The sequence below is a fragment of the Colias philodice genome, chromosome 1 (assembly GCF_061535455.1).
Source record: "Colias philodice isolate Cphi_HAF_F1 chromosome 1, ilColPhil1 Martin Lab GWU primary, whole genome shotgun sequence".
NCBI lineage: Eukaryota > Metazoa > Arthropoda > Insecta > Lepidoptera > Pieridae > Colias > Colias philodice.
The window spans coordinates 3464987-3490115 of NC_143086.1; the positions used below are offsets into that span (position 1 = coordinate 3464987).

At 32.8% G+C, this 25129-nt stretch overlaps 2 protein-coding genes across 3 annotated transcripts in view; one reads left to right on the forward strand and one right to left on the reverse strand.

The window, feature by feature from the left end:
- The window catches only part of MED23 (mediator complex subunit 23), a 263054-nt gene that overhangs the window by 74039 nt on the left and 163886 nt on the right, over window positions 1–25129 (forward strand). The gene's annotated exons all lie outside the window — the stretch shown is intronic.
- On the reverse strand, window positions 6148–8668 carry LOC149491060 (uncharacterized). Its single transcript, XM_089698881.1, has 5 exons — window positions 8033–8668; window positions 7647–7795; window positions 7219–7452; window positions 6735–6970; window positions 6148–6414 (listed from the first exon to the last, which is right to left on the reverse strand). The coding sequence occupies exons 1-5, from the start codon at window positions 8595–8597 to the stop codon at window positions 6195–6197; spliced, it is 1404 nt and encodes a 467-aa protein (XP_089555007.1). The 5' UTR covers window positions 8598–8668; the 3' UTR covers window positions 6148–6194.

Here is a 25129-nt window from a genome sequence, read left to right on the forward strand (position 1 = left end):
TATGCGACGATTCAAAAGCATTTACTGCTAAAGCTAAGTTGATTAAATGAGTGTTTGACTTTAACTAATAAAGGCGAAACTTTTACTAGCAATGAGGATATTTGTCATTCCGTCACTATAAAGCATACTGAATTTGCTAGAGTGATGTTTTATAAATGCGGTAGCTAGGTAGCTAATTAGTAAGGCTTTAGTCTAGATAAGATTGTTGTATGGATGTTGTTCTGGAAGGAAGATGGTTTATACATAGGTTTAGCAATAAATCTTAGGTGGTATCTTAGTTACCACCTAAGATTTATTGCTACCTACCTAATTAGTAGTAAAAACTGAATAAAACTATTTAAATTGGCACTTAATTAATTCCTGGTTCCTCGTAACATACTAGAATATTCGACGTAGATTATTTCCAATACGAAGAAAATGAAGCCACTAGAAGCGAGCATTCGTTAACAGTTTTCATTAGGTACACAGAATTTCATTTAAAAAGGGTTCTTTGAACTACTTAAAGGCTATTTATATTTCATAAATCATCAAACTTTTATCAGCTAGAAGCAATTTCTAGGAATTAATAATTTAATTTAGTATTTATTCAATACGTTGCCGATGAATAGAACATCGACGGACTGCTAACTCCTACACTTTTTCAACTCACATTCGCAAGTCAGCTAGAAACAAAAGTTTCAAAGTAAATATAACTTAGTACTTTCAAGAAATAGAAGTTTTGATTGATTTAAAAGTTTCAGCCCAGTACCTAGATGCCCAGTCGGTCAATTTAATCAAGATGCGGTGGAGTCCAGGCAAGGAAATAAACAAACTTGTTTATGAACTTCGGGAGAAAAATTGAAAATATTTAACCGCTTTATTTTACTCTCTTTATAAGATAGAGGTTCCAATTCGTATAAAACAACAGAAAAGGAAAACAATATTTTTCAATAAACATATTATGGAAAAAATATCGAAATTAAATAAATAATAGTTTAAAAAAACTAAAAAAAACGCTTTTGAAAATTATATAAATTAACAAAAATCATATTTTGCAAATTGAAAAATGGAATAATTTTATCAAATTAGTGTATTGTCATCTGTCCTCAATAAATCTACAAAGTTTGAACGAAATCTGGCCGTTAAAATGGGTCAAAATCGCGCCCAAAGAAGTCGGTTACAAACAAACATACAAACATACAGTTGAAGCTAATAAAAAGCGTGTAAAAAAATTAAAGTTATCCAATACTTCAATAAATACGAATTGCTTAATGTGCAAACGACAAAATTAATCGCAGTGTAATATGTATAATATTATAAGTTATTGCAATTACATGCCATGCAGTTCAGATTAATTGATCGTTTTGTATCAAAGTATGAAGCTCTGAATGAAATGTGTTTATTCCACAGGTTTATTCGTACTCAGACGCTCGTTTCCCATACGAATGTTAATTATTTGTTGGTAAATTGCTTTCAATCAAGTTCTACTGTGATTTTTATTTGAAAGATATTGCCGAAACGTATCAATGTTGAACTATTTTAGTGTTTGTGTATTTAAAAGTAATTAATATATTGGTATTCCATATAGATATGGAAACGCATCAATACGCGAATCTAAATTGTGTGTAGGTACACGGTTTATTTGGTTTACCCGCTGCACAAGCGTTTTAATTACTATTTTATTTATTTTACTTAATTCAGAGATCTAGTGCACGTTTACGTTTGTGATGTGTAGGTATTTTATATCCTGTCATTTTTATAACTATAGTACTACCTAGGTTTTGTTTTGTTATTATTGAGCGAAATTACGTTTATATTTTTATTTTTTATGTACCACAGGGACACATTGGAGCTGGTAACAAGACTTGGAAAGTATACCTTATATATAAGACATTCAGGTGTAAAATGACTTGTTGCAAATAATTATAATTTATTATACTAATGGAGAACCTTGTTTCGCTTTTGGCAATGTCGGTTTAGAGGAAGTACGCTTGCTAAGTAGGAAAGGAATTTAGCAGTGAGCAAGCGTCTAAGCGCTACTTCGACAAGGCTAAAAACCACCCGAACCCATTGGTGACAAAGGCCATCGCATACGTCGCGAAACCCGATCCCACTCATCGTCGCAGGCGGCCGAGGCACGTCTTGGACGACTCCGACGATGAGATTTGAGATGAGAGATTAGACTCGGCGATTGAAGCCCAAAGTCGAACAAACCGCGACACCGCACACACCACAGCAGAAAGCGTACACCGTCTTCGCCGGCGAAGACGAGGTCCCTTGTTCCGCGTTCCCGCGCCCACCCGGGTGAGCGCCCGTCCGACTAGGGCCCTTCCAGCCTCCTCCACTCAAGCGACAGCCCAAGCCGAGGTTCGAGATCTCCGTCAAGGGGGGACGCCCTTGCGCATGTCGCTACCAGGGTGAACCTTCAGTTCACCCCCGCGTCCGCGTTAAAATGTAGAAGACCTTCTGGCTAACATTGAGAAACACCACACAAAAAAAAAAGTGACTTCCAGGACATATGCCTCCTAATAAGACACGATATATCAGTAGGGAACCTTGTAATTGCTTAGTTTATTGTGTAATAAAAATATTTTTATTTTAATTTATATAACAACACAGTTATTCGTTTATGCTAGTTAAGAAATACTTGTTGCTTCCATGCAAAAATAAAGTTGGCATGGTTCTATAATGTAGATTGTAGATGTTCGCTGTTTCTTTAAATACCTACATTTTTAATGCGTTACAAATACCTCTTTAAAGATTTTAAATATCTCTTTGGCTATTTTTGAATAGCCTAATTTTATTTAACATTCAATTTACGAAAACAATTCATAACAATATAATATGAACATTGTCACTCTAATAAAAATCTTAAAATTTTCCATTACAATCTTGTCAACACTTACAATTTATAGATTTATATGTATTTCTTCGTAAGTCAGGAGTCGCAAAGCTAATAATCTTTAGAGTGGTACCATTCGCAACTCCATTCCGTTGGGAACAGCCCAGGACTAAACAATTTTAGATTGCATTCGATACCGCAGGCCACGTTGCAAGATTTGTTTGTTCGTAATTAAACTCGACAAATCGTTTGAAAAAGAGTTTTATTTGCGATTCATGTATTTTTTAATGGTTGTTCCGTGTTCGTATGGTTTAGTAATGAACGTGAAAATTACTTTTGTAGTGGTATTATTATTATTTGCAGTAAATATTGTATTATAGGTATGATGATAGTATAGGTAGTTGTAATTTACAACGAGGCAATTATAGTTAACTAGCGACCCGCCCCGGCTTCGCACGGGTGCAATGCTGATACTAAATACACTACAGAAAAACTGTGAACGTTGTATATAAAAACATAGCGTCCCGCTCCGGCTTCGCACGGGTATAAAATAGATAGCCGGGCGGCCGGCCTGTAGCGCTGCAAACGCTACGTCCCGCAATTTTTAAATCTGTAATATCTTCGAAAATATTCACTTAAATCATACGGTGTAAAGGGCCATATAGATCTATATTAAATGAACAATGTATTCAAGGTATTTAATTGGTTAAGGATTAATGCTGTATTGGTTAAAATCGCATCGAAAATTAGCCATTATTTGTCGTAAAAAGTAAATGACAAAAAAAAGTTATTGTGGGTTATCCATAAGAGATAGACATATACCATCGCGGACTTTTCTGTAGACCTTTTCAATGTGTATAATACTTAGTACATTATTTTGATAAAACTCGTAGGGTTCAGCCTGCGTTTGCAATTTAGGCGGAAAAAATGTAATTTTTTACGACATCACATTAGAAACCTCAAAAATAACAGTACTTCTCCACTATTTAATGGATGTTTTATACATATAAACCTTCCTCTTGAATCACTCTATCTATTAAAAAAAACCGCATCAAAATCCGTTGCGTAGTTTCAAAGATTTAAGCGTACAAAGGGACATAGGGACATAGGGACAGGGAAAGCGACTTTGTTTTATACTATGTAGTGATATAATAATTCATTACTTATTTTATCCTGGTACATTTCTATTCAATCTAACAATCTGATCAGGATAATAGTATGTTGGTTCATTTTAGAGGGTAAATCCATTATTTGCTTGACTTTTGACATCAACAAGATGATAATCTGGAAAACTGCAGAGACACCACATTTAAAACCATAGATAGCTAATTTATATAAAAACTAGCGACCCGCCCCGGCTTCGCACGGGTGCAATGCTGATACTAAATACACTACAGAAAAATTGTGAACGTTGTATAGGTATAAAAATATAGCGGCCCGCTCCGGCATCGCACGGGTATAAAATACCGGGCGGCCGCAAACGCTACGTCCCGCAATTTTTAAATCTGTAATATCTTCGAAAATATTCACTTACTTAAATCATACGGTGTAAAGGGCCATATAGATCTATATTAAATGAACAATGTATCCATGGTATTTAATTGGTTAAGGATTAATGCTGTATTGGTTAAAATCGCTTCGAAAATTAGCCATTATTTGTCGTAAAAAGTAAATGACAAAAAAAAGTTATTGTGGGTTATCCATAAGAGATAGACATATTATACCATCGCGGACTTTTCTGTAGACCTTTTCAATGTGTATAATACTTAGTACATTATTTTGATAAAACTCGTAGGGTTCAGCCTGCGTTTGCAATGTAAGCGGAATAAATGTAATTTTTTACGACATCACATTACAAACCTCAAAAATAACAGTGCTTCTCCACTACTTAATGGATCTTATTATACATATAAACCTTCCTCTTGAATCACTCTATCTATTAAAAAAAACCGCATCAAAATCCGTTGCGTAGTTTCAAAGATTTAAGCGTACAAAGGGACATAGGGACATAGGGACAGGGAAAGCGACTTTGTTTTATACTATGTAGTGATATATATACAGTCATTTCTGTTCACCTTCGTAATTTTGAAAACAGTTTTTGAAAAGTCAATAAAAAAATAATGAAGAATTTTTCCCTCATCAAAATCATAAGTGGATGAGATACCTACATGACATACGTAGTAAGAGCAACATTAGAATATGTAGCTCGAAGCACAGCACTTTATTATATTTCCACAATGTTTTACAATATAAACTTTGATTTCATTTATTTATATTATGTTGCCATTTCTTTTAAATACTATTTGTTAAAGATTTGTGACTAGATATTTAAAAACAAAACAAAAGGCAACGTTGACTTCTGTCGCGAGAGTGACCGTGTTCAAGATTACATTAATCGTCATTCATTTAGTATTAAAAACAAATCCAATAGAATTAGGACTTTGTTTCATTTTATTAAAGTCGTATTTGCTTGTAGATTTCCTTTACATATTACTCTTGGCGTACGCATCGAGACATCGGCTAATCCGCTTGTGAGGTTATAATATTTTCTTATGGATTCTTTTCATATATTGATTATGAGACGATCTTCAGTTCATAAATTACTTATGATTACTACTAATGATTTTATAGAACTTATGATACTCCATGACTACTACATATATTAATCTCGGAACATTGCAGAAGCCAGAATGTATATGTACGATCTATTATGTATATACATCTTTATCTAGTTTGTTTGTTTAAACGCGGTAATCTCAAGAACAACTGGCAGGATTAGAAAAATATTTTAATAAATAAATAAATATTTCAGGACAATTTTCACACACGGCACCATCTGATCCCATACTAAGCTTTCGCTTGTGTTATGGAAACCAGATGGCTGATAAACATACATATATAATTTTTAAATAAATATCTACTTATATAGATAATTAACACCCAGACACAGAGCAAACATCTATGTTCATCACACAAATATTTGCCCTCGGTGGGAATCGAACCCACGACCTCTGGCTTGGAAGGCAGGGCCACTACCAACCAAGCCAACCGGTCAGTCAAATTTTGATTTCAAAATTAATGTTAAATAGGTAATCAAGATGGAAGAATTTACACCATGTCAATCAATCTCTAAGCAAAGAAAAAACATAATAATTATAATTCATTTATTTATTAAATAATATATTAAAAAACTATCCCAATTCCCAACACAACTTTAATTTTTAACCGTCTGAGACATTTTAAAAGCACGGTATAAATACAAGTAACTTATTTAATGACATACTTTAAAAATTGAACTTTATTAAAAATAAATATACACAACATTAGTTGTGTAATTTATGTGATATCAAAATTCAAATATGTATTTTGTATTTTAGTAAAAACTTTTTGGAATATAGTCTATATTGGTTCTTTTGTCAACCATGGATAAGTATTTCACTTCCGATAGTATTTTTGATGGTATGTTTTGTGAATTGTTATATAGTTTCAATGGTTCCTTGTATGCAAACGTAGTTGATGCCAGCAAAAGGACAGCTTTTCTCTGAATTGCGCAGACGTTGTAAAAATTTGACTGCTTTTCTATTTCTTCAAACCTGAAAAAGAGATGTTTTTTAATTTAGAACAGTTATTGGATTTTCTCGGATTCATTTTTCGTTTGATTTTGGAAAGATAGAACAAGATTATGAAATATCTTGATAGTATTTTAACTCATATGCCTGGTATGCCAGTATTTTCTTAATTAACAGAAACTTGTAAAAACCTAGCACTTAGCAGTGTACAACAAAAATACATATCATAAAATTACAGCAACTTAGACTTATTACTTATTAGTACATTATCTTATTTTAATATAAAAATATCATCACTCCAACAATAATATCAGACACCACCAAATCTCTGGTAATATACTCACACTGGACATGTTTCCAGTTTAAGCAATATATCTTGTTTCCTCAGCAAAATGACGGCATTTCGTACTGCCGCAGCGCCTATCACAGAGGGGTATTCATCGAACATCCCCTTATCTAGTATCATCCCACACATACAGATGAATGTCGCCGCCAATTCAATGTCAGGATCATCACCACTGCACCACAATGAAAGATAGGTTACAAATTCTTGAGGTAGCACCGGTTGAGAAGGCATTTTCTGTAAAATATGTTCAGTGTCAGTAGGTACTTTATTTATCTTGATAGAAAAATAGATACAATTAATAAATGTTTTTGCCAGCAAAATTACATAGCATTCAATCAATTCATTTAAAGTCTACGAGACGTACAAAAATAATTAAATAGCAAACGATTCATTGTAAAAATCATTGTATCAATATTTATATAGAATGCTGGTTCTATAGTCTACTCATACAATCTAAAAATGAATGATAACAGAGTACATACCAAGTTTTTTAGAATCATTGTTTCAGCTTTAAGAAGATGTTTGGTGGTAAATGCATGATTCGAACATTTCACCAACTCATGAGAAGTTGTTTCTGGGCCATGTATTTTCTGGGCTATCCAAAAACAGGCAGTTGCAAATACAAGTAAGTTTTTTGCAGGCACTTGGCCAACTGCTAATACTGAATCCAAATACCAAGTTGCTGTTTGAATTGTTGCTGGATTACCACCAGCACCCTAGATAATAAAAAAATAATACATTTATTTTTATTTTATTTTCTATTAGCTAGTTAGTTAATTATTAAAAAAGTCTTTCAATAATCGTTGTTCAATAATGTTTAACTTTAGAATTTTTAGTATAATCCAGTCACCAAATTATAACATAAATAAAGCAATTCTTATGAATTATTTTCCAATCATATTCTACTTACATTGACTTTTAATAACCAATTCAATAAACACGCTCTAGTAGTAGTTGGTGTCGTAAAGTGTTTAGGCCACTTCTTTTCTTTAGTAATCAGATAAGTAAATATCTCCTTTGCATATTCTGCCGGAAAAGAATCTTTGTATGTTCTTATTGCTGAAAATCAATATTACTTATAAATACAAAAATAGAATAAATATCACAGATACCATAAATATAAATAGTAATGGATTTATTCAATCCGATTTCAAAATGATAACTTGATTAAATCTTTAAAAATAAAATGAAGTTAGGTCAGTTACACTTGTTATAGTACCCCCAACGAATGTACAATTTTTATTATATTTAGTTGGTTTTTATTTATAGTATATTATAATTTTTTGTATTACTTACAAAGCTCACTCTTTGCGGGACACTGCAAACGACCTGGTAATTCTATGCTGTGGAGTCGTTTTGGACTTTTCTTAATGTTTTTTGTCTGACTAGATCCAAAAAGACTGGGTGAGGCAGGCGTACTAGTCTTTTTTAAATTATTTATACCTAAACAATTTCTGAAGTCGTTTTTACTAAAATAATTAATGTTTTCGCTGCTACCTGCTATCTCCTCCTCATCATCGGAATCGGATATATAAATAACATTATTGTTCAGGTCATCTTTAAAAACGTTAAAATTCGAATTTAAATCTTTTTGATTATCGCATACTGTGACGTGTCTTGAAATGAGTGTTAAACTTCTTGATCTTCTTAATGTATATTTCTTTTCCACTGGCTTGTTAGCATCTCTCTTTATATCTTGGTTTAGTACATTTGATGCCTGGGCATGCAGAGTTTTTAATGGACGCCTTTCATTTTCCGAATTTTGTTTTATCTTCTTAGAAATTCCCCTCAATGTATCCAAGGCTAATGGGATTTTCGATTTAAGTATGAATTTAGTATCATTTTCTTTGTTAGATGCCATTATAATCTGACTTATTACTTAAATTATATAAAACAACCGACTCCACCCAGCGCAGCCGTTAGATTGTTTTAAGTAACGTTATGTCTCAGTTCTATTTAATTTATTTCAATCTACCTTCTATCATCGCTCGGGATGAAGTTATTATAAGTCGTCGTTATTATAAGTAATTATAATTAATAAAGGAGAATGGTGGTATCGGTAAAATTTTTGTTGTGCCACGTATTCGTGATATCGTTAATTCCTATTTGTATTTATAATGATCATATTATGTATCACTATTAAATTTTAATTATACCGAATAAATAGAAATAAAAGTAAAAGATTTTGTTTTGAAAGATATATCTATCTCTCTCTTGCAATATTGCTTGCAGTGTTGCTACTCTCGTAAATTGATAATACTACAATATACAAGAACAATTACGAAGCAATTATTTTCAATTAATACGGTAAAATATAATGGCATCTAACAAAGAAAATGATACTAAATTCATACTTAAATCGAAAATCCCATTCATTAGCCTTGGATCCATTGACGGGAATTTCTAAGAAGATAGTAATAAAACAAAATTCGGAAAATGAAAGGCGTCCATTAAAAACTCTGCATGCCCAGGCATCAAATGTACCAAACCAAGATATTATAAAGAGAGATACTTGTGTGTGTGCAATAAAGTATTATCTATCTATCTATCTATCTATCTATCTTTATTTGCTGATTTTTAAATAATTGCTTATTAAAAAGATGTGTAATGCAAATACATAGTAACAGTATCTCAATAGAATAATTATACGTCTTGACAAATCGACAGTAAAATCAACACCAAGGTGGGTATTTTTAAATCACACTGACAATCAGAAGCGTCCTTAATAGTCATTTAATGTCATATAATAGTTTCTATTTGCAAAATTGCCACCCTTCGAAAACATTGAATTGAATTAGTTTCTATTTGAAATGAATGTTATTTATTTCGAAATAATGTTTATAACGATTTACTTTTCACATAATATTTTGTCTTGTAAATTATAAAAATAATATAAAAAGAAACTTGGGTTAATTTATAAATCAAGAACGACATACCTAACAGGTTTGTTCTTTCTTTGTTGTATTGTAAAAAAAATTATATGCTCAAATTGAATATAGAAGGGTTTTTACAGTAAAATAAAACAGCAATAAGAAAATAAATAATAATTTAATCATAAACATATCACAATATCTAATCTAATCTAATATAATATCTAATATATTCTATTCTAATATATATATTATAAAGGCGAAAGTTTGTAAGGATGTATGGATGTATGGATGTATGGATGTTTGTTACTCTTTCACGTAAAAACTACTGAACCGATTACAATGAAATTTAGCACACATATAGAGGGTAACTTGGATTTAACACATAGAGTTTTTATCCCGGAAATCCCACGGGAACGGGAACTATGCGGGTTTTCCTTTGCAAACGCGGGCGAAGCCGCGGGCGGAAATCTAGTCTTCTATATAATTTACTTTACTAAACTGTGTACTTTTTCAATATCAAATGCTTCTGGTTATACAAAACAATCTCAACCTCAGCAAATCCTAAAAAGTCTTGTTTAAAGGTATGTTAACATTTGGCTTGTGAATTATTCATACAAGTACATCCGACTATACCTACACCTAACTAAATTACTAATCTATGAACGCACATGCATTTACAATAAACAATTAGTTTACAACAAAACTATTGATGACTATGCAGCTCTTCTACATATGAAGTTATGTAGTAGCTTTTATGTTAAGTTAATCCAAGGCTCTTCACTAGAAATCACCGCAGTGCATCCAGCAGTTGAGTTAAAAAATTTGTCAGATAATTCTATAGTTCTTAGAGCCGATTTTTCAATCCTTGGTTAAAATTTATCCGTCCAACAAAGTATTACACGAACATGTTATAATGTCACCTGTAAACTGCCAAATACGGACAATTACAATACATTTTTGAAATGGTAGTTTAATACGTTACTCGATGAATAAGTTTTAACCAAGGATTAAAAAATCAGCCCTTAATAAAAAAGAATAGCGTATAAATATACTTTGGATCGAAAATAACCTGAGTATATCTCAAAGATAATTAAATATTGATTAATACGCTCCCAAAAGACTTCACTTGCAAATTGACGTAGTTAACATTATTAATTTCCTTAAAAAACAAATTTAACCTCAAAGTAAAATATTAAATAATGTAATTAATTCCAAGACAATACAAACGAATAATGATACTATGTGCGGATGGCCTTTAACTTTACCGCTACAAAAATGTATAAATTATCACACTTCTTGGTTGCATAGTCAACTTCAGTTTCGACTTTCGATGTCGTTCCGAATTCGGTTCGTGCCTAATTCGTATATCTTCGTAAAAAGGCACTGCCTACCTTGTATGTTTGTGTTCGTTGTTTTAAAACATCAGTGTGTCGTGTTTATAGGCACGCACACATATAAAATATGCGTAGACACGCAGCCCACACATATAAAAACTACAGTATTACAATAATATTATTTTAAAAACTTAGACACGGATAGTTTGTGTCTTTGTCGTCCCGTGGGCCGTGACGTACTGACAGCTGACTACTGAGTCTGACTTCTGAGTCCCGTGGCGGCGGCGGCGGCGCTAGTGCAGGCTGCAGCGCATGTTATAGAAATTAGATAATAATGTCACCAAAATACCGATAGATGGATATGAAATATATTAAAAATATTTTGTTTCATACATACTACATGGCGTAATTAATAAAATATAATGACACTTATTTTTCCACACATTATTTCAAGTTATCATAAGTTACATCTTAACAGACAATTAAGCTAGACAGAAATTCAGAAGTTGTGAAACTGGTACAAATGGCTTTCAAGGTAATGTTAAATCACATTATTACAATACAATTAATATTTTTGACCAACCTTAGCCAGAGAAGGAACTGGGGCCTTAGACAAAGTAACAATTACAAAACGATAACGAAGTTAGAAATCGCAAAAATGTATGGGATTGACATTAGATAGACCACGTGATCTAACGCGGCGTATGTCAATCCCATACATTTTTGCGATTTCTAACTTCGTTATCGTTTTGTAATTGTTACTTTGTCTACTGGGCCAGATCTTGTAACGGTACCGGTAGATGCGTAGAAAGACGATAATGATACTTGTAATACTTGTAATGTAATGTACACTTGGCTTTGAAACCCCTGCCAGTGGAACAAAACCAACATCTCCATTTGTATTCCCTAAGGAAGGTATAGGTATTCTGGTCTAATGCACTAAATCTGTTTATCTGGACAAAAAAAATACGATAAACAAATACTAAATATCTACTATACTAATATCAAAAGAAAATAAAGTTTTGTATATGCTATAGTCAAAACCCTTAACCAGTCAAAAGCCTTATTGACCGGTAAAATTAGTCAATAAGGTTTTTGACTGGTTAAGGGTTTTGACTGTAACATATACACTATATAATATTATAATGGTCTAAGATCCGAATATAGGTCGACCTTCACCGGCGTGATAATAGAATGAGACCAATTTTTATTATTTAATAATTAACTAAAAATATCCTGTCCAGGATTTTTTCAGTCAACCCATCTTTAATAGTTTTTTTAATAGACATATTAGAAAATTGGTCTCATTCTAATAACACGCCGGTGAATGTCGACCTATATTCGGATCTTAGACCATAATATTAGTGTATAAATGTCTTTATAGATCATTAAAAAAATAGTGCTACATAAAAAATGAGTACTCATTACTACTTATTGTTAATTCTACCTTTTCTGTTGTTGAAGCTTGCGAGAAATGTCTTTCTTAATAACCCAAAGAACTCTTTGAATCATCTGTAAGTTAGCTTGTTAGCTGTTAGAAGCGTCAAATGATATCCAATAATAGTAAACATTATTGTATACGCTATAAGGTATCTTTCTGATATTGAAATCGAGTCTTTTGATCTCAAGTAGCTTACCATAATGATATGTTTAATATCTATAATCCCGATGAAATTGATGCTTAATTAGCAGTGTATGTTTATAAGTCGTATATCGACTCTTTTATTCATTAAAACGATATTTTCAAAAGCATTGAATCTTTTATCTTTTAAGCCCACGTAATATCTGCTTGTAATTAAGGCAATATTGCAGTGCTTGTAAGCGTAAAAAGGCTTTTTGGCAGTACAAAGTTAAAATACGTAAAATAAAATGTATTTTCAACGTGAATGTGGGTGGATTGATTCAATATGTCGTTTGATTCAGGCAGATGCAAGTAATCACTGCGTTACCATGGCAACTAAAGCCTTTAATTACGCGCCGAAATCACGTCGAAACACATTCGAAACATAACATTTGTTTGTCATTTGAATTCGTAATAAAAATGTTTATACTCTTTTCAATCTTGACGAACGTTCTTAAAATTTATTAGCATAAAATAGTTAGTGTATGCAATCTCATTCTAACTCTCTCTAACTGCACACCAATTTTTTGCGAGAGTCGTATAACCTAGGTCGATAAGGTTCACATATCTAAACGGCCAAAAAAATTCGCTAGAATGTAAAAAAATGCCGAGGCACAAGGCTGGTAGATATTCCAGACTGGAGGAGTAAAAATGAATGGACAGAGGAGTCTGTAAATTTGCATTGGGCTTGCTCGTTTGGTTGATTAAATGCATCTCGTTTTGACGCGCGTTTCTTTGACATTGTGTGATCCCTTTGTTGACAAACATTCTCCTACGGTATCTAAACTTCTATCTTCTTATATATAAAAATGAATCGCAAAATGTGTTGGTAAGCGCATAACTCGAGAACGGCTGAACCGATTTCGATAATTCTTTTTTTATTATATTCCTTGAAGTACGAGGATGGTTTTTACGTAGAGAAAACGTAAATATGTACCACGGGCGAAGCCGGGGCGGACCCCTAGTACTTAATATTATAAATGCGAAAGTAACTCTGTCTGTCTGTCTGTTACTCAATCACGCCTAAACTACTGAACCAATTTGCATGAAATTTGGTATGGAGATATTTTGATACCCGAGAAAGGACATAGGCTACCTTATATTGCGAAATATGTACCACGGGCGAAGCCGGGGCGGACCACTAGTTATCAATATTTTTCGTACCTACACCTTTGAAATATTAGACATTGTTGTTAATTTTAATTATACATGTGCCATTTTAGGTACTTGATGATCATTGTGTTTTCAGGTGTATATTGTATGATTATTTTATTTTTAAGTGTATTATCCTGTAATGTCATGTTCAATATCAAAGCGAAATAAGTATGTTGTGATATTACCTACTGAATAAATAAAAATGTTGAAGTGAAGTCTAAGAATAAATACCTACTTGTTAGAGTTGTTACATCTTCAAGATTTTACGTAAATTGGTTCAGATATTTTCATTACATAGAAAAAAATTTTACCGTTTGGATACTATTGTCATTTAGTGATCTGTGCTGAGATTTATATATATACTAGCGGTCCGCCCCGGCTTCGCCCGTGGTACATATGAAAAATAGATGTTGGCCGATTCTCAGACTTACCCGATATGCACAGAAAATTTCATGAGAATCGGTCCACCCGTTTCGGAGGAGTATGCAGACTAACATTGTGACACGAGAATTTTATATATAAGATATATATATATATATATATATATGTGTATTATAGCCTGTAATGATCTAATATTATAGCACATTATAGTTCTGTCTCACGTGTTCCGACTAAATGTATTTAATAAACTGATTGCGTCTCCCAAATATCATTGATTTTAATTGTATCAAGGACATATTGATTTGTTAGTGCAGTTATTAGATTGATACGAATCAAAACTTTTGATTAGCCTTGGTATTCTGGTAATATTATAAAGAACTAGATTTCCGCCCGCGGCTTCGCCCGCGTTTTCAAAGAAAAACTCGCATAGTTCCCGTTCCCGTGGGATTTCCGGGATAAAACCTATCCTATGTGTTATTCCAAGTTACCCTCTATATGTGTGGTAAATTTCATTGTAATCGGTTCAGTAGTTTTTACGTGAAAGAGTAACAAACATCCATACATCCATACAAACTTTCGCATTTATAATATTAGTAGGATAGGATACGAGAATGTTCCAAGACCCTGTAGGATTGAGAAGTTTTAATTTGACTATGTTTTTTTCATGTTTATATTTTCTTTTATAATTTTATAATAAAAATATTAATATACATAATATATTTGCCCAAGTACTTCTATTGCTATTTATCGCACAATAATTATTGCTAGGTATCCATTTTCTTAATTGAAGAGATGTTTGCGAATTCCATCAATATCGGTTCAATTGAAAATGATAACGTATGGAGATTTGTCCTTGACAATATAAAGTGATTTAACAGAATTTAATTATTAAACATGTTATAATGTAGCCAAAAGCGTAATTATGTATGGTGCATTAAAAATTAAAATAAACTAACTTTAACTTATATAAAATAATAATTCTATGAATACACATATGTAGTTTTATTTTTTTCTTGCATAAGTAATTTAACCTTTGTATTATCATTATAAAAAATGAATGTATACATTCAAGAATCTAGTACAAATAAGAAGAAAGAAAAATATGTTTTAACAAACACAAAACTCCTTTTACGGATAATAATATGAAAGCAGCTTATTGTCCAGTTACGCGACAAAAGTTACGCTAAAGCTTCGTTTGAAGCTAGTTACAAGGTAAATAGAACTAGAAAAGTGAAGTATTTTGTTTATTCATTTTAGACGGGGAAAATTCTAGTATAATCTCGTTTCACCCTTTTCGCTGTGAGCCTTTGTTCCTCATACATTTATAGTTGCCTCTCAGTGATTATGCGCGAAATTATGTCATTGTTCAAAATTGTACATGCACGGCCTGACGTCACCTGATAATAGTCTTATTGTGTATATTGTTGCTACGGTACTCACGAATATAATATGCTAAACGGATCATTTGATTCACTTTGGGAGTATAATGTGTATGTAATTAAAAACGAGGGCCGCCAAGAAAAAGATCTTGCGCCTGATTTTTGGTTAGATCGGTATTCCGTCTCATTGGACTATGAAAGTGTTCAGGGAGCGCAATTGTAAATAAATAGCAATCCTCTTTTTGATATACAGAGTGTTCGAATATTATAACAATAATCCACAACTATTGGAGTGCATATTACCACAATATTACTGACAAAGAAAAATACACTTAAGGCTGCAGTCTAGCAAAATTGCGTTTTCAACAAGTTATTTGACAATTTTTTCCCGGCTAATGAAATGATAAACTGAATTTTTTTTCTTGTTTATCAATTAGTGTTATATACGCAATGCGCGTGAATTTTTTCACATTTGTAAAGTTACTTTATGTTACCTTAATCAGGCCTTCAAGATAAGTCTCTTTCCCCCAAAGACATTTCGAGCTAAGTTTGTGCACTCACTACGTTGCAACCGATTACAATTTACACAATCTGATCAGCACATTATTATCCTTATATAGTCGTTATTAAAAACTGCTGAATACAATTGCCAAAAAACTTATGATTTTCCTAATTAGAACGTTATAAATTCATTAAATTTCCCATTTTTTGCCTTACAAAATCTATTGATAAATACTGCTAAAAGTTATTGTTTCCATTAATTTATTCGAGTTGGTTGAAGACCAATGAGTATTAATCCTTTAAAAAAATTTTTTTTTGAATTTTGATAATTCTTTAAATATTAAAAAAATATTTAAAATAATTAGGAAAAATCATAGCGAATTTCTTTAGTCGCGCTCCTTGGGCCGGAGCGTTCTGACGTGTGCTCTACGCTCGATTTTCCTTCATACCGAAGTGAAAGTTGCTCTACTTCATTAAATTTAATATTTTTGTTAATTGATTATTTTTATCTTAGTTTTGTGCAAATATTCGTATTTTTAAACATTTGATTTCGATATGGAAAATAAACGAAAAAAATATGCGTGTAACTATGTACTTACTAGAAAAAAAATTATCTTCGAACATAAAGTTAATGAAACCAAATACATTACAAAGGTGATTGGCAACAATTTCTTTATTTTACGGGGTTTCAGTAAAGGGATGAATGTTTCTTTTAAACTAAAGTAAGCTCATAAATTTTCTTATAATATATATTTTTTTTGAAGTTCCAAAAATGTTTATTTTTCGTTTGAGAAATACGAAATATATTTAATTATATTGAGAACTTGAACTTGGGACATACGGGGAAAATGATTTGTTTACTCCAAAATTCCAAATATGTCGAGGTGTTTTTTTTTTCTTCTAGTCATTTTAAACGTAGCGGCATGTTGTTTGATTATTAATTTTGTAACTTAAATACAGGATGTTGGTTTTATATTTTGATCTTACAGACGCGCTGACAAATTTAGTCCACCATTTCTAGTTTAGTCCACCAACTCTAAGTACCAATATTAAAACGAATGGATTATCATCACATCCTAAAAACTCAGATGTAATGGAAGATCGCAATAACATAGAAAATTCAATGGGTGTTGAACTAAACAAACACAAGTAACAAGTAAAAAGAGCAACTATGGAGTTTCTTGCCGATTCTTCTCCGTAGATACTGCTTTCCGAATCGGTGGTAAATGTTAAAAATATGTACCTAATGACGTTTCAAAAGTGCTTCTAGAAGAAGTCTAATTGAATAAATAAATGTTTGAGTTTGAGTTTTGAGTTTAACAGAGACGCGAAGAATAAAAAAAGAGGACGAAAACGATAATTCGTTGATGCTTTCCCTTTTCGACGTATTGTTAGGGTACATCACCAATCTGCAAAAAACAAAACTGATGATTCCCAATTGCTGATTAAAAATGAAAAACAAATAATCGACAACAGTGGTGAAACTTTGCTGATCACAATGAAACATCCTTCAGTGGTAGCAGATTTACTCATTTAAAATGTATCGGTGAACAGCGTAAAGGAGAGGAGGACAGGAAAACATTATGAATGTGGATGGTGGATTGTATACAGGGTGTAATCGATAAGTATGTGCAGGCGATTATGACGTTATTATTGCAGGTATCAAAAAACTTAAAACTGATATCGAAATTACTTTACCTAATGAGCAAAATGACAATAATAACTTTTTAAAAGTATAACGAGAAAAATTTACTTTATACACTCCCATATCAAGAAGGGAAAATGGGACTAGTAGAAGTTAAATGTCTAATTCCGGCAAAAGAGATGAATGCGGAAGATGCGGTTAAAAATAAAAAATTTAATATTTGAAATACAATGCAAAAAAATAACACTTTTGTCATAGATAAGAATCATGACTATTTTTTCCAAATACAGGGACAACTAAACGTTGCAGAAGCAGAAGTCTGCTTATTTGCTGTTTGGACTGGAGTGAATCATTCGTTAAAAATAGAATATATAAGTTTAGGCAAAAAAAAAATAAAATGATGGACCATTATCAAGATTTTACATAAATTGCCTACTGTCAGAATTGATTGATTCGAGACTTCAGCATTCCATGCCCATCAAGGACCCATCCTATGTCATTCAAGCGATTGAAAAAAGAAAAGAAAAATCCAGTGCAACCGATAAAGCATCAGAATGCTAGCAAAATATTTATTAGGTTTATCCATATAAATATATATATTATACATAATATAATAAATCCGTAGAAGGGTCAATTCTGTACTTTGAAAATATGTATTTAAAAAATAAATAGCAGTGTTACTGGATCGATACCAAACACAAATATGTGATTAAAAAAATTTTTGTCTGTCTGTCTGTCTGTATGTGAAGGTGAAAACTATCACGTGAAAACTAATGGTTCGATTTCAATGAAACTTGGTATAATTATACCTTATTATCCTGGGCATAAAATGGAATACTTTTTATCCTGGAAAAATACGAAGAAAAAAAATAAATCTTAATTTTTCAGTTTTATCCATAGACGTTGTTCTGTAGAACCGCGAACACACGTTGCGTTACCCGCAGTGGATTCAGCGATGTAACCTGTAGCGCCAAAAGTCGGATTTGGCTTGAACCGTTTGCGGCACACGCGGGCCGCACGACACCACGCCTCCTCGACTCCTATATAAGGACGGCGTTCCGCGCGATGCATATATGTAATTTATGAATTTTGATGCGAGCGGACGTGTTAACATTACATTTTTTTTTATTATATACAAAATTTGTTTATCCGTTTTATTAGTTAAACTGAACAACTTTCACTAAGAAACTTAGGTCGAAAAAAATGTATAGAGTTATGCATTTGAAGATATCAATAGAACGTATTCGCAAATTTTGTGTACTGATAAAAAAAATCACCTGGTGTAATTTTCACGAAAATTGTTTCAAATTGTCATGTCTGGTACTTATTACGAATATTAAATTATGCATACGAATGATTTAATTTTTAAAAATTAAGTGGAGCAACTTTCCCATAGTACATTTGTATTATTTACATATAGGATGACAGGATGCATTTGTTTGCACTACTAGACCAAGCCCTTAAGTTTAAGGAATAATTGAAACAATGTTCTTAATTTTATCAAAGGGCGTATGGCCGTATGACCACGGACAAAAGTCACATAATACATCACGTGGAACGTTTTCAAAAAGCTCGTATTTCCCGCAAAGAGATCATCGCAACAGTCCAAGACGTCAGTTTAATTATAACTTTTAATTGAAACTGGTGCCGGGAATGGGCAGGTTCCTGTAATTTACAACTAAAATTACAGTCCAGCCGGGAATCTAGTTACGGAGTGGGGATTCCGTGACAGAGACGTTGAAGGGGGTAACACAGTATTACGCGACCGTGTGAAGAAAGTTATGCTTTTAGGTGTATATAATATGGTACGTTTGGATTTTAACTGAAGATAATAAGGAATCATTTTAATTATATGTTACATAAACGCATAGCTCATTGAGGGCGAAGATAGGTCTTAATAATTGTTTTCTTTTAAAACCGTTTCTTAAAAAGTTCCTAAAAGCTTAGTTACCTTAAAGCTTTGTGTAAACTTTAAGGTAACTGTCTCTTTGTTGTTTACTCAGTCAAGCCATTGAATCGTTCAACAGACGCATTCTGAAATACTGGAGAGCGATCAGCCATCGATAGAATATGAACACATATGAATGCTAACTGTGACGTAGCTCAAGCCACTCGTTTAGCGACCAGCTTTGAGATACTCATATTACCTTCTATTTTATTATTCCTGTTCCACGTACGTTCAATGTTCATACGAACCACTTGTGTATGTGATTTTGTGAAATATAAGATACTTTAAATATTTATAAAGCCTGTACTTCATTTTATAATATCGCGTCTTGTGGTTAACAGATAGAACAAAGAACAGAATTACGTGACTTACTAATATATTTCATGAAAAATATTTCAACTGTTCTGTTTCACCATACTTTTTCCACTAAACACATTAAGGCTATAGAATTAGATAATTACCTTTTTCACCGTGTACTTAAAAATAAGCTTTTTATTCGGTGACTAAACAAATAACCACAGCACCCAAAAGCCTTTTAAACGTCCCGTGATACGGAGATTGGTAAAAGTTTAAATACTTACTTAATTAGAAATGTTATTCGAAGCAGGGCGTAGGTGACACACTGAGTATAATTACAGACTTGTTAGCACTTAGCTCCCGTTTAGGGTAGCCAGGTTTCTAAAATATACATAGATGATCCTTTTCCAAATCTTCTATATGCACGTTGAGAGGAACTTCTTTAGGCGCGTTGAGAGTAAAATTTCAAAGTCGCGTCATGGTTCTACCGTCATGTTATGAGTAAGGCGTCGATTTTGGTATCTTTGAGTTTTGCTACAGAAGTTTCACTTCTGACACGTGTGCTCGGCTCTTTTTTATAAAAACGTGTGTGCATACAAAGTACACATATATCAGAAGTGAAACGTCTTAACTATGCTACGTTCGCCTTTTCTTACTCTCCCTCAATCGGTTTCAACCGTTCTCTCCATCTTCTTCAGTTCAAAAGTTTGAACGGTTATATGGAAATTTTATTCTCGATTCACAGAAATGCACTTGAACTAATCTACTTTCTAAACGAAATATTATGGAATGCCAATTATGTGACCGCCTCCTCGGTACAGTGGTTGACGCGTGAGCGTAACACCAAGGGGTTCTGGGTTCGATTCCCGGTGGAGACGAAGAAAAAAAAATGTCTCGGTCTGGTAGGACACAGAAGGCTGATCACCTACATTGTCCCTAAAGAAAATCGCTCAGTGAAACAGATGTATAATGATCTGCCTTTTACCCCACTAGGGGACATGGGACTTCACTTCACTTAATTATGTCCTGAAGAAGATATCTAAGTATTATAGCGACCTATCAAGCAAAACCCTTGGACGAAGTTGTATAGAGACATATTGTAAGAAACTTATAAAAAACAAATTGGCAAAACGGTAATTTACCTGCTCGTTCATAAATAGAGTATTTAAAACACATTAAAACTTAAAACGCTTATAAGCATAAAACAAAACAAAATTAAACTAGCGAATCCGATGCTGCGCGGTAAAATTTCCAAAACTGGTCACCCTAGCTCAAACTGACAAAGTTTTGTACTGCAGTTGATCCCACATAAAGCCTAATCTGACCCAATTTAATTGAAGCGGTTATGAATTAACACGCTACAATAATTTATTTCAACTAATATTATAAATGCGAAAGTGTGTTTGTATGTTTGTCTATCTTTCACGTGGCAACGGAACGATTCTATCATAATTATGTGTTTTGTGTCTGGATGTAGTAGCTTCTTTTTACCGGGGTTTCAATGATTTTTATTTTATTGATTTAAATCTCATAGCTACGGGAATTACCTTTGTATAAACAAGCAAAGCCGCGGAACATAAGCTAGTTGTATAATGTGACTATCTGAATTATGTTAAAATAAGATGATTAGTTTCAATGCGTTTAGTGTGAATTGAATGATTGAGTTAAAGTGCAGTTAAAGTCTGTAGTGGCGAGGACCTCGGACTTTAAATCAATAAGGGCTCGAGACTATAGGCGAGCATGCAGGATATAAATTGATTTTTTAATTCATCTACTATAACATAACATCACCACTGCTCGAAAGGGTGAAGGAAAACATCGTGAAGAAACCGACATGTCAAAGAATCGAAAGTTCGTCGACATGTGACATCTGCCCAACCGCACTCGGCCAGCGTGGTGGATTATGACCTCTAACCCTAGGAGGCTCGTATCCCAGCAGTGGGAACATTATATAAGGGCTGAGGATGATGATGATTATTATTATAAGTGAGAATTGAACGACTTCGAAGTTTCAGTTATTCGACTGAATTCTTCTGTAGGTAATTAAGAGTTACGGTTCTTTAATCCTTATTAAGAAGGTTAAATCGATTAGTTAATAACGTTGCGCTCGTCTCTAGTTAATGACTTCACTAAAACAAAAGAAAAAGTTAAATTTTAAATGTTGTAAACAATACCTATTTTATATTACCGATATTATGTATCTCATTTACATTTACTATTATTTTATATTATCTGTTATGCAATAATATAAGTATTCCGTGACTGTGACAGAACTGAATATAAAATGAGTATTTTAGAAACAAAAACTGTATTATATAAGATAAATAAAAATCCCAACAACATCCCTAAATCCCAACAGTATTAAATAGGATAGAGACTTAAGAAAAAAAGAAATTACAAATCAATACCCATAAATAGAATGTTGAATCGTTTTGATTCAGTCACAATCAATCAAAGTAACTTTGTTTTCAACATCTGCATCTTCATCTCTCAATGCAATTTTGTTCATTTCAAAATCTTATAGCGTTTAAATATTATTTGCTCCAACTTGGACGATACAATTCGGTTTGTTCGTTGTTTTGAGTGAAGTGTGAAAAAGTATTTTAGATAAGTCTTCTACTTTTGTTTTAATTCCCTATATTTAAACACGAACAGTGGACACACAAATATCATCTTAGTAATACTTATAAAATATCTATATAATGCCTCCAAAATCACGTTTAATTAATTAGTATGGGTGTATCTGTGTTAGAAATTTCAAACTACTATCAAAGCTTCTTCTACTATATACCTTTGTTTATTTCGTAGCATGAAATTAGTTGGTTGGTATTGGTCTTGATATAATTAAATTATGTTTCAAGAATGGTACTAAAAATAACCTTGTAGTATAATAACAAAACTGTATACAATAACTGTACAATTATACTTTACAATTTGTGATATTTATTCTTAAAGCAAAAAAATATTTCAATGCGCTTTCAAATTATTTCCAAACGTAAATTTTGGCGTATTCTGGATTTCTATTTAAATTTACCTTTAAACCATATTATCATCTAAAGACTGCCTGGTATTCATTATTATAGGCTTCTGTTGAATAAATTTAACAAAACTCCTTTTTTAACTATTGACAGACGAAGAAAGAAATTAAACCAACAAGTTTAAGTTGCCTATTTAGTAAGATCGACTGTTTAAACTTTATGGCCGCTGTACACAGGTAGAGTAAACGGTAGAGTAGAGCGGTAGAGTACCTACTAACTATGTACTTACTATACTAATGTAGATTCCATTGGTAGAGTGGAGTACTAAAATTTGGTAGAGTAGAGTGGCTAGCAGACAATTACTCTACTAAAACTGGTAGAGTACTGAGAACTGGTAGAGTAATATGCTAGTTAATTCTACCGTTTACTCTACGTGTGCAGCACTCAATAAGAAAAATAATGTTAATTTTGTTTGTGCAACAATTATCACTATGGAATATGATTGCGTTTAAACGATTTAGCACCTTCATTGGTTATTTAATAGTACTTTTCTGTTGTTTGAACATCGCACTAAATTAACGATGTCGGGTTTGCTGGCCTTACGCGTTATCCGATGTAGCGTGATTGAGGAGTCATATTTGTTTAAATACACTTAAAAAGATACCATTGGTTTTCCAGAGTTGTGCGTTTACCAAATGGTAACTGTACCTTGTATGTAAATAATTATTTATGTTTCAGTAAATTTCACACGTTTACTTTCACATTACATACTTATCTTCACTATTATAGTCTAAAGCCAATTTGCTTTTTCTGTCCCTATATATATCAGAATGTATGCTTAAATCTTTAAAACTACGCAACGGCTTTTTTAATTGATAGAGTGATTCTCGAGGAAGGTTTTAGTATATAATTTACTAGCTGTGCCCCGCGGTTTTACCCGCAGTGCTCCGCTTCTGCCTGCGTGCTTTACTCGATAAATGGGCTATCTTCCACCAAAGAATTGTTCAAATCGGACCAATAGTTCCTGAGACAGCACGTCAAACAAAAAAAGCTCTTCAGCCTTACAATATTAGTATAGACTAGCTTCCGCCCGCGACTCCGTCTTCGCGTGGATGGTTTATTTCTCCATTTTGAGTAACTCTGACAATGACATCTTATAAATATCTATTGGACCCTGTTCGAGCAGCGAACAAACATTTTATTTTAAATTACTTATTATCCATAGTTACATTACATTAATGACAATTATTGAGCAATACGTAAATGAGGTCAAGCTGCCTCAGCATTATTATCGTGCGACGGCCGAGCCGGCCGGAAAGCGCAGTTCTTCTATAGCAGCGCCCGAGTGCTAATCTATCCGCTCGAATCCGCGTGAATTATATAATATAATTATTAGCGATAATTAAAGTGTTCCCAGTTGTCCCATAATATCATAGCATTATTAGCAGCATTATTAGCGACCTAAATACAGTCCACATTCGATGTAATACGTAAACCGTACAGACCCAAATACGGCTAGGCCTATAATAATACGCAACGTGTATTCGCGGTTCTACAGAACAACGTCTATGGATAAAACTGAAAAATTAAGATTAATTTTTTTTACGTATTTTTCCAGGATAAAAAGTATCCTATTTTACGCCCAGGATAATAAGGTATAATTATACTAAGTTTCATCGAAATCGAACCGTTAGTTTTTACGTGATGCCTGAACATACAGACAGACAGACAGACAGACAGACAGACAGACAGACAAAAATTTTTTTAATCACATATTTGGGTTTGGTATCGATCCAGTAACACCCCCTGCTATTTATTTTTTCAATATTTTCAATGTACAGAATTGACCCTTCTACAGATTTATTATATGTATAGAATATTTTCAATGTACAGAATTGACCCTTCTACAGATTTATTATATGTATAGATTAAGTTTCAGACAAAGTGGCGAAGCTGCTTGCGGAAAGCTAGTAATTACTAAGAGATGGTGAATTTTTTCCTATATTATATATTCTTCTTTTCTACGGTCTATAGTACTATATTATCTGTGCTATGGTATTTCCCGATACAAAAATGATGGATAGTTGGAAGCATTTTCGTATAACCATTAACCACAGTATAATTGATACAGACCATGTCGGTGTCACGTCAAATTAAATTCAGAAGGGCGAGCTCTGAAAGGGTGTCGTACACACGCTTTAGAGAGCTAATTTACAAATACTCATACTAAATACTATTGATTAATAATTGGTAAATATTGCCATTCGTATAAATATATGTA

Bases quoted from the DNA above. Each gene is read 5' to 3' on its own strand.
- LOC149491060 (XM_089698881.1), bottom strand. From the start codon at position 8,597: ATGGCATCTAACAAAGAAAATGATACTAAATTCATACTTAAATCGAAA. The intron at 7,453-7,646 runs GTAAGTAGAATA...TTTATTATCTAG, and splicing joins ATTGGTTATTAAAAGTCAAT to GGTGCTGGTGGTAATCCAGC. The intron at 6,971-7,218 runs GTATGTACTCTG...CATATTTTACAG, and splicing joins CAATGATTCTAAAAAACTTG to AAAATGCCTTCTCAACCGGT.